The sequence below is a fragment of the Daktulosphaira vitifoliae genome, unplaced genomic scaffold (assembly GCF_025091365.1).
Source record: "Daktulosphaira vitifoliae isolate Bord-2020 unplaced genomic scaffold, ASM2509136v1 Scaffold_5, whole genome shotgun sequence".
Lineage (NCBI taxonomy): Eukaryota > Metazoa > Arthropoda > Insecta > Hemiptera > Phylloxeridae > Daktulosphaira > Daktulosphaira vitifoliae.
In genome coordinates this window covers 15,131,700-15,150,172 of record NW_026099576.1, presented here as the reverse complement: position 1 = coordinate 15,150,172, position 18,473 = coordinate 15,131,700, and the positions used below count along the sequence as shown (strand labels likewise).

The 18,473-nt window shown below is 25.4% G+C and overlaps 1 protein-coding gene across 4 annotated transcripts in view; it reads left to right on the top strand.

Moving 5' to 3' along the window:
- The window catches only part of LOC126906514 (metabotropic glutamate receptor 2), a 161,839-nt gene that overhangs the window by 127,890 nt on the left and 15,476 nt on the right, over positions 1-18,473 (top strand). For all 4 annotated transcript variants that reach the window (XM_050687060.1, XM_050687062.1, XM_050687063.1 and 1 more), the window contains 4 exons: positions 2,040-2,173; positions 5,025-5,350; positions 13,217-13,379; positions 15,432-15,645. In XM_050687060.1, coding sequence (XP_050543017.1) covers positions 2,040-2,173; positions 5,025-5,350; positions 13,217-13,379; positions 15,432-15,645 — 837 coding nt within the window. The remainder of the gene's footprint in view (positions 1-2,039; positions 2,174-5,024; positions 5,351-13,216; positions 13,380-15,431; positions 15,646-18,473) is intronic.

The following is an 18,473-nucleotide window of genomic DNA, read 5'->3' as shown; positions in this document are numbered from 1 at the left end:
TTTTCATTTCTTATGAAGTATTTTATATGTAATCCTAAATATATTTTTTATAATTACCAAACTCTATTATATTTTCTGATACTACGAATTTTAACTTTGTCTTATAAAAACTGAAGTGAAACTTAAGGTGCTATTTTACTCTCAAAACTTACCTCAGTTAACCAAATGAACTTGATTTTTTCTCTAAAAAAATAATGCCCCTAGTTAAAAAGGTAATTTTTTATTCTTTAGGACTCGATTGTAAATTACATTAATAAAATTGTCAACTTTATAAAACTTATGTGAAATACGTTTTATTCTCATAAAGTTATTTAATAAATAAAAACCTTTTAATAGTGTTACGAAATATGAGTTAACTTTAATAATTGATGATTAAAAAAATAATAAAGATACAAGCAACTTGAAACATCAATGTATTCAGTGTTAAAAATATTCGTGTGCAGTTTTTCAAAAAAATAAAAATCCTAACTTCAACTAGATAAAATATAAGTTTTTTGAACTATTAAAAAATATTGATCTAACAAAAAAGACTTTTATGATAATCAAATTGTATTGTTAACAACTTTTGGACTAATATTTCAGAACTTAGTTACATTTTTATACCTAGGCAGGAACAGGAGTGAGGCCAAGTAATGTCTTATAATAAAAATATTAGCACTTGCTTGTTATTCATCAGTGATTTGTTTACAAAGAACAATTGAAGTATAATTTTTAATAGTAAAGTAAGCAATACATGCTATGCACTTAATTTAAATGTTGTTATTAGCGAACTAATTCATAAAAGAATAAAACATGTCATATTACTCATATCACTATTATTNAATATTAGCACTTGCTTGTTATTCATCAGTGATTTGTTTACAAAGAACAATTGAAGTATAATTTTTAATAGTAAAGTAAGCAAGACATGCTATGCACTTAATTTAAATGTTGTTATTAGGGAACTAATTCATAGAAGAATAAAACATGTCATATTACTCATATCACCAATATTAAATTAAAATCAATTTTTCAAGTTTTAATTTTCATGATAATACATTATTGAAATTCAGTATACAACTAGCATGTTTGATGACGGTATGATGTAGAACATTAAAATGTATACCTACTAATCTATAAAACATGTTTAATTTTTTCAACATAAATTATTTTAATAGTAATATAATATTATAATGTTGTTTGGATACGCTTGAAATTCTATATTTGTTTTCCAGGATTTAGTGTTACTATTTAATTTTTCTGTCGTTTCATTAGATGTTAGAAGTCAATAAGAAATTTAAAAATTATGAAAAGCAATATAAAATAAAAATGAATATATGATATGTAGATTATAACATAATTTGTGTTTTAACATACTTTATAAAAATAATTCTCTGTAAAAAGAATCAAATAAAAAAAAAACAATTGTAAAACCAATATTTTTTAAACTACACAGCAAATATAATAATTAACTTGATAAAAGTTTTTTTCTCTGATTTTTAATAAATCTAATCAGTAACTTATTTTAAATAAATTGTTGCGAGAAATTATTACTTCATATATAATAATTTATTTCAGTAATAAATAACAAAATAACTTAATATTGTTCATAGATAATCAGTCTCTTATATTATACGAAACCATACTTTTAAAGATGAAATATAATGTATACATATAGATTGTTATTAATTAATAAGTTCCATAATATAAGTTATTCTTGGTAAATGTTATCGATAATTTGATTTATTTTATACTCCTTTTAAATCTAAGGTAATTATACCATAACATTATCTATTTTTTGAAATGTGTTTTTACTTTATTTTGTTACTTATGAGATATTCTTTTATGTACAATGTTATCTTACACTTCCTAATTTTTTGGATTTGTACACGAAGTGTGTATTAGACAAAAATTGTTTACATAATTAAATAACATGGAGTATATACTTTTAATTAGGAATACTAAACATTTAAATTTCTGTAGTTTCATATTCTCTAAGTAATTGCCTATCAATGCAAATATAATGAATCAATACTGACGACTAATCTTTTTATTTTTAGATATGCGTTTTAAAACTGAAATGTCGCATCCGCCTGAATCAGTTTGCAGCTTACCTTGTAAGAAAGGACAAGCAAAACAATATCTTGAAGGCGAAAAATGCTGTTGGCACTGTTACAATTGTACACACTACCAGGTAAACAACATACAATTTGTAAATATAAGTATAAATATTCATTTAAAACGAATAACTTTTTTTAAAACTTGGGCGTGGTTTATTGAACGCTACCTTTTTTATACCTTCACGTTTTGATTTACTCGTAGGAAAATCAAAACGGAATTCAGATTATTATACAAAAATATGTGGAATGTTCCTATTGACTGAGGCGTTACGTTCCTTCAAAATAATCTTAATATTAATCTCATCTTCCTTGTTTCCATTGTTTCTCGTTATTAATCGACATTTAATTAGAAATAATAATTAATTGTAGCCATCAATTTTAGCAATGAGCATAAACAGATGACAGTCGATTTATTATTACATTTGTGCATTATAATATGTAAAATAATAAAGTAAAACACCTCCGTCGATCAATTTGACATCTCCTTAACTTTATTTTAAAATAAGAAGATGAAAGATCGTTCACACGTGGCACAACCAATTCTAATATTAGAAAATAAACGAAGCTATTGATTGTATTTGCAGTAGTATTTGTAATCGATCATAAAACACATGGTTTCCTATAAGCAGTCAACTTGTTCTGTAAATGTGTAAAGTTTATTCTTCATATTTTTAAACCAGAATTTTTTTTACAATACTTGATTTTTGTTTTTTTTTTTTGTTGATTTCTGCATATATATATATTTTTGTTCGACTCGACATTATTTTATGATTAATTTTGAAGGGATATCTAACCGAAAAATGCCTAATAAATCAAATTACTTGTTTATACGCTAAGATTCAGTAAATTATTTGTCGGTAATAGATTTGTTATAACATTCTACAAAAAATCATTAGTGAATTTAATAACTTACTGAATCTTCCCATGATCAGTCGTTTCGTTAGCACATCATTAGCAGGTGTTAATACTCATTCTTATTTTATCTGATCATGATCAACCCGTTTATATGTTAATAACGACAGTAATTATTAATAGACTCAAATTTTTAACAAGCAAATAACTTTTATGACCAGACAAAGGCCGCCATGTTGTAATCAACAGCCTGAACATAACGTTCTTTAGAGTAGCACGTAGGAGATCCTTATGAAACATTTTCAAAAGAATTCAATTGACTCGAATACCAATTCGTTATATGTCTCTGAGTCTCGTAAGATCTACTCCGTGCCCGTCTTCCATATAAAATATTATGCAATTGTGCGGTAAACGTAAATTTAATGATGCGAAACTTTTTTATACGCATTAAGCTTCTAACTGATGCTCCCTATCTCAGTAAAAAATTATTTCGTTGATACCTTTTTCACATATATGATTACAGTTATCAAATACTTAAACACAAAATATTGTGGTACGAAATGTATGCTACAATTATATATGTCTGTATTTTTGACATAACATTGCAAATAATTTAACGCATAAAAATTGACAGGAATTTAAGCATTTAAAAGGCAATTAAATTTAATATCCTTAAAAACTAATTTTCAATTGACTAATCAGTATATTCCAATTGTTAATCCAATTGATTTAAAACACCCAATTTAATATCCTAAACAATATTTTATTTTAGAATAAAAAAACTACAAGGTTATATTTTTCTTATATAAATCGATTACACTAACATAATCGTTTCGTTTTGGTCATTTCATTATAACGAAAACACTAGAAAATATTAGGTAATAATTGAATAAATAAATTATAAATAATTTTAATATTAATAAAAATTTATTGAGAGTGCATTTAAAGCTAATTATTGTCTTATAAATAAATTTGTTGTAGTATACAATCTCATAAGGACGGCAAAGCGTCAATAAATATAAACAATTGATTGTTGACAAAAATGAATAATTACTAAAATGTTTAATGAAAAAACATAAACAGGATATAACAAAAGAATTAATGGGGTCAATGATTACAAAAGTTAAAAAAATATCATCGAAGCTAAATAATAAAAAAAATGTTAATAAGACGCTGTTTTTTTTTTTTTTATCGCAATAAAATAGTTGAAACAAAAAAAAGGCCACTGTTACTATGTTCAAGTAAAAAAACATTTCATTGCTAAAATTTGTAATATCAATCCATGTAATTTTTATTCAAAATATAAAGTAAAATATCATAATAAAAATCATTTGAAACATTTATGGTAATAATAAAAATAATTAGTTTTTGATTCGTAAAACAATTTCATCCAAACTACTATGATGTTAGTCGACATTGTAAATCTTCATTTATTTATGTTCAATATACAATTTAAAATTTATTGTCAGTCTATTACGGTATTTTTTTTTTGAAATCATCATTAAACAATAAAGTCGAGTTAAACATTATTTATAGTTCAAAGTATAGAAATATTTCAAATTAAAATTATAAAAAATATTAGTTTGAAATAAAATAAAATATTTGACTCAAAAAGTAACAAAAACTACTATAATAAACCGTAAAAAGTATTTTGGAAACATGTTACTATTATCAATGCTAAACACATACTGACACTCTGGCTGAACAAAAAAACCTTTATATATCTCTAGTGACACCATCACATTTTATCAGTTGTTGAGTTTTATATTTTTATATTTTAAATCAACATTTTTAATATAAATTTAATTTTAAATAATATTATTCACAAGTAATCAATTTTTATTATATTGAAATATATTAAAATTTAAAATAACTTCTACATTTTTTTATAACCTTAAAAAGTATACTATCGTTTTAAATTAATCATAGTTTTCAATATTCTTTTGAAATTAATTGTCATATTTTATAACTTGCCAATTAATATTACTTGGAATAAAACTCAATTAAACATGAACAAGTAAAATAGACATGTATTTTTGATAATTACAGTAAAATTAATAATTCTCGTTGTAGATCCGATCACCGACAGATGAGACAATGTGCATACCATGTCTTCAGGGCACACTGCCAGACGTTAACCGAGAACAATGTTTGGAAATACCGGAAGTGTTTTTGCGAATCGGAAGTAGCTGGGCCATCAGTGCTATGACCCTTTCAGCAGTTGGAGTGGCTGTCACATTACTAGTGGTAGCCGTATTTGTCAAACATAACCACACACCCATTGTCAAGGCCGCTGGCAGAGAAGTTTCGTACGTGCTCTTGTCCGGCATACTGTTGTGTTATCTGATCACGTTTGTCTTAGTGCTCAAACCAACAGATATCGTTTGCGGTATTCAGAGGTAAATTAAATAACAATCTATAATGATCAAATTCTTATTTGCGCATATTTTTTATGATAACCGTGGTACCTGTAAACTTGAGTAATCATGATGTCGCATAACTTAAACGTAATAATATAGTAAATCACATAATACTGTGATTTCATAAAAAATACACACATGGTCTTATGTACTAGAAGACGGGAAAATACTAAAGATACAAGTATTATTATATTTTATAACTATTAAAAATTCGCTTAATTAAATTAACTCTCGAAAAATTTCTGTTCATTAAACTTATTAAGCTCTAAAACATTGTTTATTACAATTGGTAAAATATCTCGAATTCTCAATTCTACACATTATTAACAATAACTCACTCGCTGGAGCTTTGAAACTTTCATCACTACGATAAATAGTTTTATGTTACAATATAATATATTAAAACTTAATTAACTTATATTATGAATTAATTCCTTACTTTTGTCTGGTATTTTTCTTTTCAGTATAAGTATTATATTTACTCAATATTAACAAAGTACTTTTACAAAAACTTCACTATACGCCATTAAAATACTTCATATACGTGTCTCCAATTTAAAAGTTTAACAGATGTATAATACAATTGTACAAAGTTACATTCATGAATTATAAAAAAGTAACTAAATTTTTTTTTAACATTTTGATTTATATAAAACATCTAAAAATTATCACTATGTAACAATTAAAAATTATTTTTGTTAACAGAAATAATTTTGTAATGTTCAATTGCAACCTTTTTGGATAAATCGTAAATTACAAACTAAAGTAATATTAAATTAAAAATGTAAATAACATCAATCTTGCAGTATAATAAACTAATGATGTGTTTTACACTATTTTTCACGCAATGTATGTATACTCGACACTGCACAGCAACCGCGTAGTGATATTTTGTAAGCATAATATTTTAAGTTATATATACACATAATTGTAAAATTTAACGTTCATTTTGAATTCGCTTCCACATTGCAGACATAAAAGTAACGATTTACAAAAAAAAATGTTACTTTTAATCTTAACAAATGAGATAGGGCAATAAAGAAAGCGCAACTAGGTACAAAATATACTAAGTCCGCTTTTAAGTAAATACATTATCTAAAGAATATCGTTTTTAATAAAGACAAATTACTAAAATGTTCAATGTGCTACTTAACTAGATAATTAGTCTTTTTTTTTTTATCATTAATTTCTTTGTCATTAGTTGAATAAAAAAATTATCTTTTAAACCTTTGAATAAAAATGTTTACCTCATAAATTATTATATTGTTTAAATGGTAATTATTTCAATTAATTATTATATCTTTTTTACGTAAAAAAAAGTTGTCAAATTTTAAGTTTTTCCATTCATTTTGGTATCCTCGAAAATGTTTAATGAGTTCTAGAAAGATAAAAAACAATTATAAAGACGGCGTTTTATGTAGGCAATTTCACTACAGTTGTGCGTATTATATCTAACTGGTGCTTACTCATCGCACCGCTTTAATTTTGTTCTCTTATTGATATCAAAATATGTTGATCGCGATCGAATTAAATCTAATTATGAAAATTATTAGCCGATAACAACTATTGTAGTTAACAACTGAAGTTATTAACAATTTAAAGTAATGAATAAGAGTGTTGCGCGGGTTTGTATTTTTATACCTAGAGATTTTCAAGTCATATCTATCCCAATAGAAAAATGTCTAGTCATTTTCTTTAATTAAGTTATTATTCAATATATAAGCTTGTTAAATATGAATGTTCTCATTAAAAATATAAAGTTACTACCTTTAAAAGACATAAGGGATGTCTTAAACTAGATACGATTAGTGATATTTTTACGTATGATTGAAAGAAATCGGTCCGGTAAAAAGTGACGACATAAAAAAAAACACATCATAGTAAATATAATACGTTCTCCGCATCAGAGCTAAATAAGTAAAGCATAATATTTGCTGGTCAAAAGTTATTAGATTGGACAAAACATCATGGACTACCGTGTTTAAGACCACTTGGTGAACATTTCAAACTGTTCAATACTTTGACTCAAGATTACATTTTATATGTCATATTACAAATGAAATCATGAAATTTCGGTATGAATACAAGCTTTGAAGGATCATAGCTCATTCAGACCTTAACTTAAAAGTCTGGAATTTGTCCAATATACTTAGATATATATATATGTACCAAGATTATTTGATAAAATTTTTAGATGTTGTTTTTCTTTATTATTATATTATAATTTTTAGGCCTCGAATTTTAGTATGCAAGTTTGGTATGATCAATACTAGGATTTATTTCACAATCATTTTATTTTTAGTATTTTAAATGATTATTTATTCTTTTATATTAATGACACCATCTCGAATCTAATTAAATTTACTTCTTACGTCTGTATCAGTATTATTAATAGTATATTTTCATTTTTCAGAAATTTTAATTATAGAGGATTTTGTTTATGAAAGTACAAAAGTTTAAATAAGCGTTTTAAATAAACTAACCGTGAAATCTAGAACTTTTTAAGTTAATATAATAAAAACTTATGATTTTTTTTTTTTATGAGATTTGCCGTGTTATTTTTTCTACGTTGGATATATGACCCTATTACTTTGGAAATGGTTGGCCAATGTTCAATTTTTTTATATAACGTAAATAGGTATATATAAATAATAAAAAAATGCTGAACGAAATTGACTGATAGTCAGTCACTTTGTTGATTATATATAACAATCATCATAAGAACAGTACACGAATTTGTCAAAATCTCGTATATGGGATGATTCAAGAGCAACAACTAAAAATGACTATTAAATGATTACAGTGTTTCACAAAACCCTTAATAAACGATAAAAAAAATATTTAATTTATCTGTTTGTTGACAAGAAATGATGTGAACAATTAGCAATTTCTCGGGCATTCCTAAAACAAAAAAAATGAAAAATAAAACATATTGTATTGCTGAGTATAGGTAATAGCATATAATAATAATCTGTAATGTGCATTACTACAATTTCTGTTTAATTACACAAAATTTAGTACTGTATATACAATAGACACACGTATTAAAGGTGTAGTTTAGCTAACAAGAATTAAGCATACTATCATGAAAACAACGCTTCGAATTGTTGCTTCCTTACTGCGTTATCAAATTATACATCCGAAACTTCTCTTAAAATGCATAGTACGTATCATCATTAGTTCTGTAATCTCAACGTAATACCTTAGAATTCAGATTTCTCGAAAGACAATAGTAAAGCAATAGCAACATTAGACATTGTAAAATTATACTTGATTCACTAATAGTTATTTTAAAAGCTTACATTTAAAGTTACAACCATTGTAATTGTGACAAATCGATACATAATTATCCGTGTAATTTTATTTCATAATTATATATGATGGTTAAGCCGCATAATCAACTACTGGTGATTATGAAGCGAACTGTCAAAAGTACTTTTATTGTTATACTTAGAAATGAATGTCTGTATGAGCAGGTTTAATTCGTGTTTCTATGTTTAAATTTTGTTTTACGATAATACAGGAAAGTGGGTTAATCATATTGAATGGTCGATTGTGCATATAATTACGAAAGGATTTACTGTATGGGTATAAGATACGAACTGTAACAATAGATTCCATGAACGATATGTTCTCTATATCTGACCTAATTATTATATGTAAGCCATTCAATGCAGTTGCTGATGTTTTCATGTACAATATGAACCCTCGATCCAGATTAATAAAACGTCTATTATTTTATAAAATATTGTAATGTACATCAACATTCTTTTGAGTGGATTAAATTTATAGAACCGAGGTACAATTAATCGAGTAAAAAGCGACGCTGAATTAAAAATAATAATTCTTTTATGCTGTACAATACAGGAAGTTCGGTTATGTGGTTCATACAATTTTTATGTTACTGTTTACTGTATAATTTAAATGTTCCCATGGACGTAATTACTATAAATGTGAATAGTTATTGGGCATTAATTTGACCAGATTTCTTAGAACATGCTCATTTTGAAGTATACAGACATGAGAGCTAAACAAGTTATACGTAATGTGTTAGGTACATGTCAATATGTAATTCAGTGGCATGAAATTTACCGACAGAATATAATAAAATATTAATGTATCCAAAACACGAAAAATTATTTAGTAATTATATTTTATTTTAGAACCAAAATGCAACATGGTTGTTCTAAAAATATCTACTTATATTTAGTAAAACGGAAACTATTACATTTTTTAATAAACCGTAACAGCAATTATCATGTTATATTATCTCATGCGATTTAGATCACTGAATAGATCAGCTTTTATAAACTAAAGTGGAAATTTTTAAATTGGAAAAAACTCAAAGAAGACGCAAGTCGAGCTTGATTTTATAAATGTACTTTTGATTATATATATATAAATATGTTACCTCAAATTTCCAATAAGCTGTTCCCTTTTTGTCAAAGAAATTATATGGAGCATACAATTTATTAACCAAATGACAAATAATCTCCTCAATTTTTTAAAATACATCTGTCTATCATGGAAATTACTGTATTTGGAGTGTAAAAGTTATTTTCGTTTTCGCATCATTTCACAGTTCTTTTTGCCTTCTATGAAACAAGAACGATCCAACATAAAAAGCATTGACTCTTTTATTTGAGTAACTCTCTAGTCAAAATCGTTCAAATGATAAATATAACTCTCACATTTTATAATATATTTTTTTATACCTTGGTGTTAGATGGTTTATAAATTTATTAAATTTTTTGAGATACTAAAATAATCAGTATTTCATATTCGCTATTCCACCTGATTCAATTTTACCAATAATTTAACCCACAAATGAGCACATTTAACTAGAGTTCTTTTAAAGAAAATGTATTTTTAAATTTAAAATTTGGAGTTTTATATATTTTGATTTATAATTAAAGCATTTCAATACACCAGTGCCAGATTTACAGGTAGTGGGGAGGTCCAGGGATCTGTGTCCACTAAACACCGGTATTTTTACATTATTTAAAGGTTCTGATATTTATTCCAAGTAAATTTTATTCTTTAATGACGTCTTCAGAAAAATGTTTAATAGGTTACTATAGATATATAACTAAACCAATATTTGTAACAACCCAAATAACAAAAACCTTTTATAACATCAAATTATAGTTACTCTTTAGCTTCATAATTCTATAATATCTTTTATACTTCTCGTTCATTTTACACACGATATTTTAATAAAGATCAAAACAAATTAAACGGTAAATTAACCGTCGATCAATTTTAAAAATATTCAATATGATACACATTGCCAACATATTTGGTAATTTTTGAAGATATTACATTTAGTTATTCTACAAAAAAGTAATTTTAATGTTGAATATAATTTACGGCCCCTTTGTGCGTCATGAAAAATACATTATTATTATTATTATTATTATTATGTTACCGTTGTTGTTAACTGGCTAAACAAAAAGGCGAAGCAATGCATTCATCTAATGTAAACTTGCTACAAACCTTTTAGAATTCGTTAACGTTGTCTACGTGGAATATTACCCAAGTAGTTTATATGGACAACCATCAACCTCGTGATTTTGCATAACAGATTTTATTTTTTCTATCACACATAGTTAAATGTATGTATGAGCGTAGATGATGTGGGAGATCGTGTCAAGTGGAAGTTTAGGATAAGGATGGAGGACCCCAAGTAGTTGGGATTAAGGCGAGGAAGAAGAAGAAGATACATAGTTAAATGTATGTATATGATACCACAAAGGTATTAAGTACATAACTAAGACAAAACAAAATACTCTATATAATTATAGACATTATATTATATTATAGTAGACAACACAATTTACATAGATTAACATTTATGCATTTATAAATGCATAAATTACTTTAGTTAAAATATTATATTCTGAATCAAAGTAATATCATAATAACAATTGCCATAAGTTAACATGTTTACTTTTTTATTGATAGCAGTGTTGGTAAAAACAAAAAATCTTATAATAATTTTTATTGATTATTCATTCATTTATTTAAAATTTAAATTAATCAACACACGTTTATTAATCATTATTTAAGTATAGTATTGTTATTACAACATGCATGCTTAACTATATTTTAATTAAGAATGGTGATTTTACGAAATATAATTCCGTTCTACTCAAGTAAACAAACGCAAGACTACATCAAGCAAAATCTGATTGTATAAAATATTACCAAAATATATGTATATATAAATATCTATGGTTAATTTGTTGATAATTAATCATAAATTTAAACTAATTAACAAAAATATAATTTTTAATCTAGAGTTATTTTATTACACTTAGATGATAAAGTATGTTGTCGAGTACATTTTATTTCATTTAACTATCTAATACTTAAATTGATAAAGTCATGTTAAATAATGTGTTGATTTTTTTTATGGTTCTATGATATTTCTAGTGTAGTACGATTGAAGTCTATAAAAAATCGCTCCTACAAATAGCAAGATAAGCAACAAAATATAACGATACAAAACTCTTTTTATTTTACATTTTTCCAGATTCGTTTAACATCGCTAGTTTCATATTAATAGTTATTAGATGTAAAAGTTTAGATCTCTTTAAGTACACCTAAATATTTTTATATTTTATAGAGCGTTACTATAAAGTTGCATTATTCATAACAACTTCTTGACGTTTTTATAATGTTGACATGAAAAAGTAAACTTAATAGGAAGGTGAAATTGGTAAAATCACAAGCACAATTTTTGTTTCCCATCTAACCTTCAGATTACGCGGTAAAAAATTACCAGCCTTCCATTATACAGCGATCGGAATGCATTATAATACAATTTAGCGGTTGATTTGAAGCGAACGGATTAGTTATTATCGATAGGGAAGCGCTGTAAAGTGTGTGTAATGGCCTTTAATATCCGTCGTACGTGTTTTTGAAGGCTTTAATATGATATCTCATAAAACCAGGCAGGGACTTTAAGCGCTAATAATAACATCATAATCCTAAACATGCGCGAAAATGTAAAATAAATGACAAAATCCCCTTAAACAAAATGCATAAACGCAGTTTTCTATAATTGGTGCTATTATTTAATGCTACCTAAGAGACAGAGAACTTTTTTTTTTTTTTGACATTTCATGGTTGCTACAAGAATTTTATAATTATATAAACGGTGGTGACAGCTGCATTAAACATTCATACAAAACTAAAGTGTAATAAAATTCTTGAAAGTTTTTTTCGTGCTCTCAAAAAATAATAGAAATATTTTCCTCGTCTTATAAATAACTTAAATTATTTATTTTAAAATATGGTGTACTTAAGTTCATTACTTAGAATTTTCAAATTGATTTATTTTCAATGTTAACTATATTATAAAAATATAAATGATATTTATTCTGCTAAATGATTTTGACGAACAATTTGTCCCACAAAATTCTAATTCATAAAATCACACGAAATATTAAAGAATTTTGCATTTTCCTTTGATCGAATCTTATTGGTTTGCGTAATAATTTTACAAACAAAATATTTAATGTATAGGAAATTAATTTCAAAAGTATGTTTCTTTTTAATATATTTAAAAAACATTTATTACCTACCTTTGATATTTTTTAAGTAAAATAAAAATATATGTTATTTCCATAAATATTTGTCCCGTTTACAAGTCTTATTTAGCGCAGAATTTTTTTTATTTTGTACAAATTTCCTTTAAATAAGAGTAATACATATGGATTGTTTTGTTAAAAAAGAAGTAAACTGTTCTACGGCTTAAATTATTTTGATTTATCAAAATCTATCAAAGTATATAAAAATAAAATCAAATAAATATAATTAATTTGAATTTATTCTTAACAGGTTTGGTGTTGGATTCTGTTTTACAGTAGTGTATGCTGCATTATTAACCAAAACAAACCGAATATCACGAATATTCAATGCCGGTCGCCGCACAGTAAAAAGACCAAATTATATTTCACCTAAGTCTCAATTAGTCATATGCACAGGACTAATATCTATACAAGTAATACGTAACATTTCATACGGAAGAGTGTAGTTTAACGTTTTATAATTTATTTTCAATTGGTTACTGTCATGGCAAAAAAATAAAAAAAAAAATTTCAAGTTTTAATAGATCGGTATTATGCAGTTCTTGCATGAAAAAAAAATATTAACAAAAAAATTTTTTTTTGTTTTGTTCATCATCTTTGAATGATGGTAAAAATTTAATTCCTATTTTGAGTGAAAATTCAACTTAAGTCATCTGTCCTCATACGAGACGCTGTGCAAATAATAGCAAAAAATTTTTTTTAATTAAATTATTTTTTACCATTTTAATAATTTCAAATAAAAAACTTTAAATTATCATCTAAAATAAATCAAGTAATACTACTGTTCGATTAAAGAAAATTTTAAATTGTGTTTAATCACTTGTTTACAAAATGTTCAAAAAAAACATTAAACTTTAACATAACATATACTCAGACTTCAGGCTTCAGAATCAGTGGGGACGTCTACATCTAATAAAAACTGTATATCCTTTTCCCTGAGATCCATATTCTAAGTACATAATATATTAAAATACAAATTAGCAAAGTAGAAATTATAAAATGAATAAATTTGTATTTTAGTATACACTTTATAGTTTTCAGTTTGCATCATGTCTCATACGGGGACGTAAGAATTATTAAATTATGCACACGGCCTCGTATGAGGACATCACATAAATTCCGTTTTTACCTCAGAATAATTAAATTTAGATCCTTTATTGGAATAAACAATTTTTTTATATTATTTTTAAGCATGTTGCAAGTAATCATTAAGTTTACTTACGTTTTGGTGGATTTACAGCAAAAACCAAATGACCAAATTCTGTAATAATCACACTCGCTGACCGTTTGTTATTTTTCGGTTGTTATCGTAATAAATAATACCAATAACAACTAAACCGATGTTAGAAACGATTTTATAGGAGTTTGTAAATAATAATAACACTTTTCTGAAAATATAATGATACTCCTTGATAATATAATAATACAACATACTGAAAATAACGAGTTCTTTCAATTAACTAAAAAGAAATACTTGTTAAGTAGATTTAATTATTCTATTTTCACTGAATCTATGAATTTCACATAGAAATTTAATAAATTCGGAGTCACACACTTCATTTAAAAACATTACTTAAAATGAAAGGTGCAATTTCAAGAAATCTATCGATATACTTCGAAACAGCTCTTTACTATCTTTATTTTATTCCAATTATAATTGTACCACGAGCAATGAAAACAATAAAAAAATACTATTGAAATTATGTTCACTATTGTATACAAACTGTATCAAATAATTTTTCATATTTGGGACATAATTAAAGTAATACACAAATATAATATATTATAACACGGCCGCCGGGGATTGACGGCCGGTTATAGAAAGTGTACCGGAAATCATGTGAAAAAAAGAGGCACGGTACGGGATTAGAACCCGCGACCCAATGCGTCGTAGAGACAAACCTTACCACTAGGCCACCGTGCACTTATGATTCAGATCCCGATACACTTTCATTTAGGTTGATAACGTGATGTGCGGCTGAGGGAAACACGGTACCGTGTCAATTATTAAACAAAACTTCATTTGAATTATCAAGTATTTAAATTTGTTATGATTAAAAATAAACAGCACTTAATTAAAAAATTTGAACCACAATCAATTAAATATAATTAAAATACTTTTTATAAATAAATAACCATTTATATTAAAAATTAATAGACGAAAAAATCTGCAGTGGGATACAGTTCAAATACACTAATTGTTGTTTAATTTTTTTGCGACTTTAGCATAATACGCAACCGACGTTTATATTCCATATTATGTAATTTAAGTTTTTAATTGAATCAAAATAAACTGCAAGTAAAAACCAATTGCATCCAAAAGAAACTTTTACGGTCTTGTGGTTATTGTTACTTTTAAGCTTTTTTAATTATGTAATTGTTTTTATTTAATAATTTACTTGTCGTGTGAATTTTTAAATAATAAACGTTTTTATCAACTTGTATTCCATCTATAACACATTTAGGTACTCATAAATGGTGTCTGGATGCTTGTAAGCCCACCAAGAGCTATTCATTATTACCCAAGCAGAGATTCCAATATATTGGTATGTTCCTCGTTCATCAACACGTCTTATGTAACAGCATTCGGTTACCCAATTGTGTTGATTGTGATATGTACTGTATACGCCGTACTTACTAGAAATATTCCAGAAGCATTCAATGAGTCAAAGCACATCGGTAAGATTTTTACTTCATTATAATATTGTTAAATCAATGTCTAAAATAAAATACACAAAACAAAATTGTTTGTAATGATTGTAAATAATGTTTAATGGCATTGTAATTATTTGTACCCGTTTTCAAAATTCATTTAGTATATAATTATATAAATTATAGTTTACTATCTAAAAAATATTATAGGTCGTAAAAAAGTATAATTTAAAAAATAATATGTAATGACTTTGGTAAAAACATAGTATTGAACTTTTTTAAACTTTGTACTCCGGTACTACCTATGAAGACAACAACTAATATATTATTTGTTTACTCTGGCTAATGCGACTGTTGAATATTTTATTTCACCAAAAAGTAAATAGCTCAAGGAAAACAAACAAATATAAGAAGTTTAAAACTGAAAATACTTAAAATTTTAAATCTATCACAATAAATATTATTCATTAATATTAATGTTATCAATTTCGTGTTCGTCTGATGGTGTTCAAGAAATTTGGAATTTACGGTTTGGCCTATAAAAATATCTTCTTTGCAAAACGAAATGGCAATAAACATTTTTAAACGTATAAAACTTTCAACTCAACCACCGGTTAAATAGCGTCTTAATAAAACTGTTAATTTGCTTCATTGTTTAATTTAGAACACGACATATGCGTACAAAGCGTGATACGTTTTATCAAGGGGATGCATTTTTCTTTTGTCTTGTTGTCCTTTTTCTATTGCCAAAACGGTTCTATTGTTCTATATAGTTAATTGTTTATCGTGTTGCTTACAACACACATGTAGTTTTAAAAATATTTTTGCTTCAAGAATACAAACATTCTATTACATTGAAATTCTTTATTTTTCATTAGTGTTACACTATAACCGAGTGATTCTCGGTTAAATAAACATTAATCAAAATTCTAAAATCTATATTGCTATTTAAAAATAATTTATTGTCTTCTAGATTTAAATGAAAAAAATAATGACTTAGCGAGTCATAAGGGTATTAACTCCTCGTTTATTTTTTTAATAGTTGTAAGAAAACGTGTATTAAGAAAAAACTTCGTAATCTATATGGATTATAAACACTTTATTTTGATTATATTTTTTTGCACTATTTTTAATTAAACAATAACCACTCGTTGATCATAAAATGAACATAACTCGAAGAAAGTATTTATTACTATTATCAAAATATTTTAGATAGAATGAATTCTTTAAAATAAACTTTTTAATATAATTATTTAGTCATAAATTTTAATTGGAGTATTTCTGAGTTTTTAAATGTAATATATAAACTTAGGATTATCAACTAAATAAGATGTTTTAACCTTCAGAATCACTAATACTTACTGGACACGTAGAAAAACGAAGCTGTGACACTGATCCAACTTACAACTGCAAGATTAATTATTTGTGTTGTTACTACGTACACTTTATTTTTACTTCTATTTATGAAATTCATTTTTTAATTAATTTTACTGAAATACAACAGATTTCATTTTTTGAATAAAGGAGAAACAAATTATGCTCAAACAGTATTCGAAAACAAGAGATTTTATTATTATTATGAGATTGATAATCAATTTAACTTTAATTGTACTAACTGATATACAAATTATCTTTCCAAATTTCAGACCAATAATTTTAATCACATTTTACACGCATTGTCAATATAGCAACTCAGAACATGTGATGCATTTTTTTTCATATGACCTGGTTGAGCATAGAGACAGACTCATCGTTTATACGATCAAAATAGTTACGTCTTTATGACTAACAATACAGAGAAGGATTGTAAAAAAATTGGTTTTCAAAGAATAAATAAAATTTTCTTGTAAAGTTAGAAGAAAAGTTTTCAATATTTTTTACAACAATGTGTCACTGAATGAAACAAATATATTTTTAATTTTTTAATCTATAATAATTTATTACACAACTTTTAAACTAAATAAATTAATTTCCAACCTATAAATGTATTTACATTCAAATGTTTCAAAAACTTATAAGACCATCAAGAATTGTACTCGGCAGGATCGTTTTAATAGCAAAATATTTTATTAAATTTTTATTTTACTTATACCAAATGCATTTCACCAAAATTCCAATATTCTTATATATTTTTCGAATGTAGTATTTTGGTACAATTGATTTTTTTTACTGAATTGATGTAGCGAGGTTTGTAAAAATACGCGTTTGTTGTCCATTTATTAAATAAAAAATGTACAACATTAAAACTTTTTAGATTTCTGTATTGAATACAAATGAATTATTTTTTCAATTATTGTACACTTAGTTATAAAACCACAACTAGAAATCATTCACAATTTTAAGTGAGATTTTTTGCTTTTGTAAAAAAAGAAACAAATTCCAATGTATACTTTCAAAATTATTACACAGGACATTAGCGATTTGTACATGAAATTATAAATATAAATAAAAATTTTTTTATGAAAATCAACAACAGCAAACATCAATTTTTATTGTAATTTTTTTTCACAAAAATAGAATGAAATAAATTTTTAGGAGGTCCATATCTTGTGATTTTTATAAAAGAAATATCAATGGATTGTAATTGATAATTTTAAAAAGTATATTTTTAACATTTCAAATGTTTTGCGATTCAATAGGTTATAAATTTCAGGACAAAGGTTATTCTTTCGGGTAGAATGCCCTTAAGACATTTTAACAAGGTGTTCAATTATAATTTTAAAAGAAAACAAAATAATATTATTTTTATTTTAGATTTTTTTCATTTCTAACGAAACTCAAACAACTTGATAACTAATGTATTAACAATATAAACTATTTGTAAATAAGGTTCAGTAAGTAAAAAAACAGGTAAA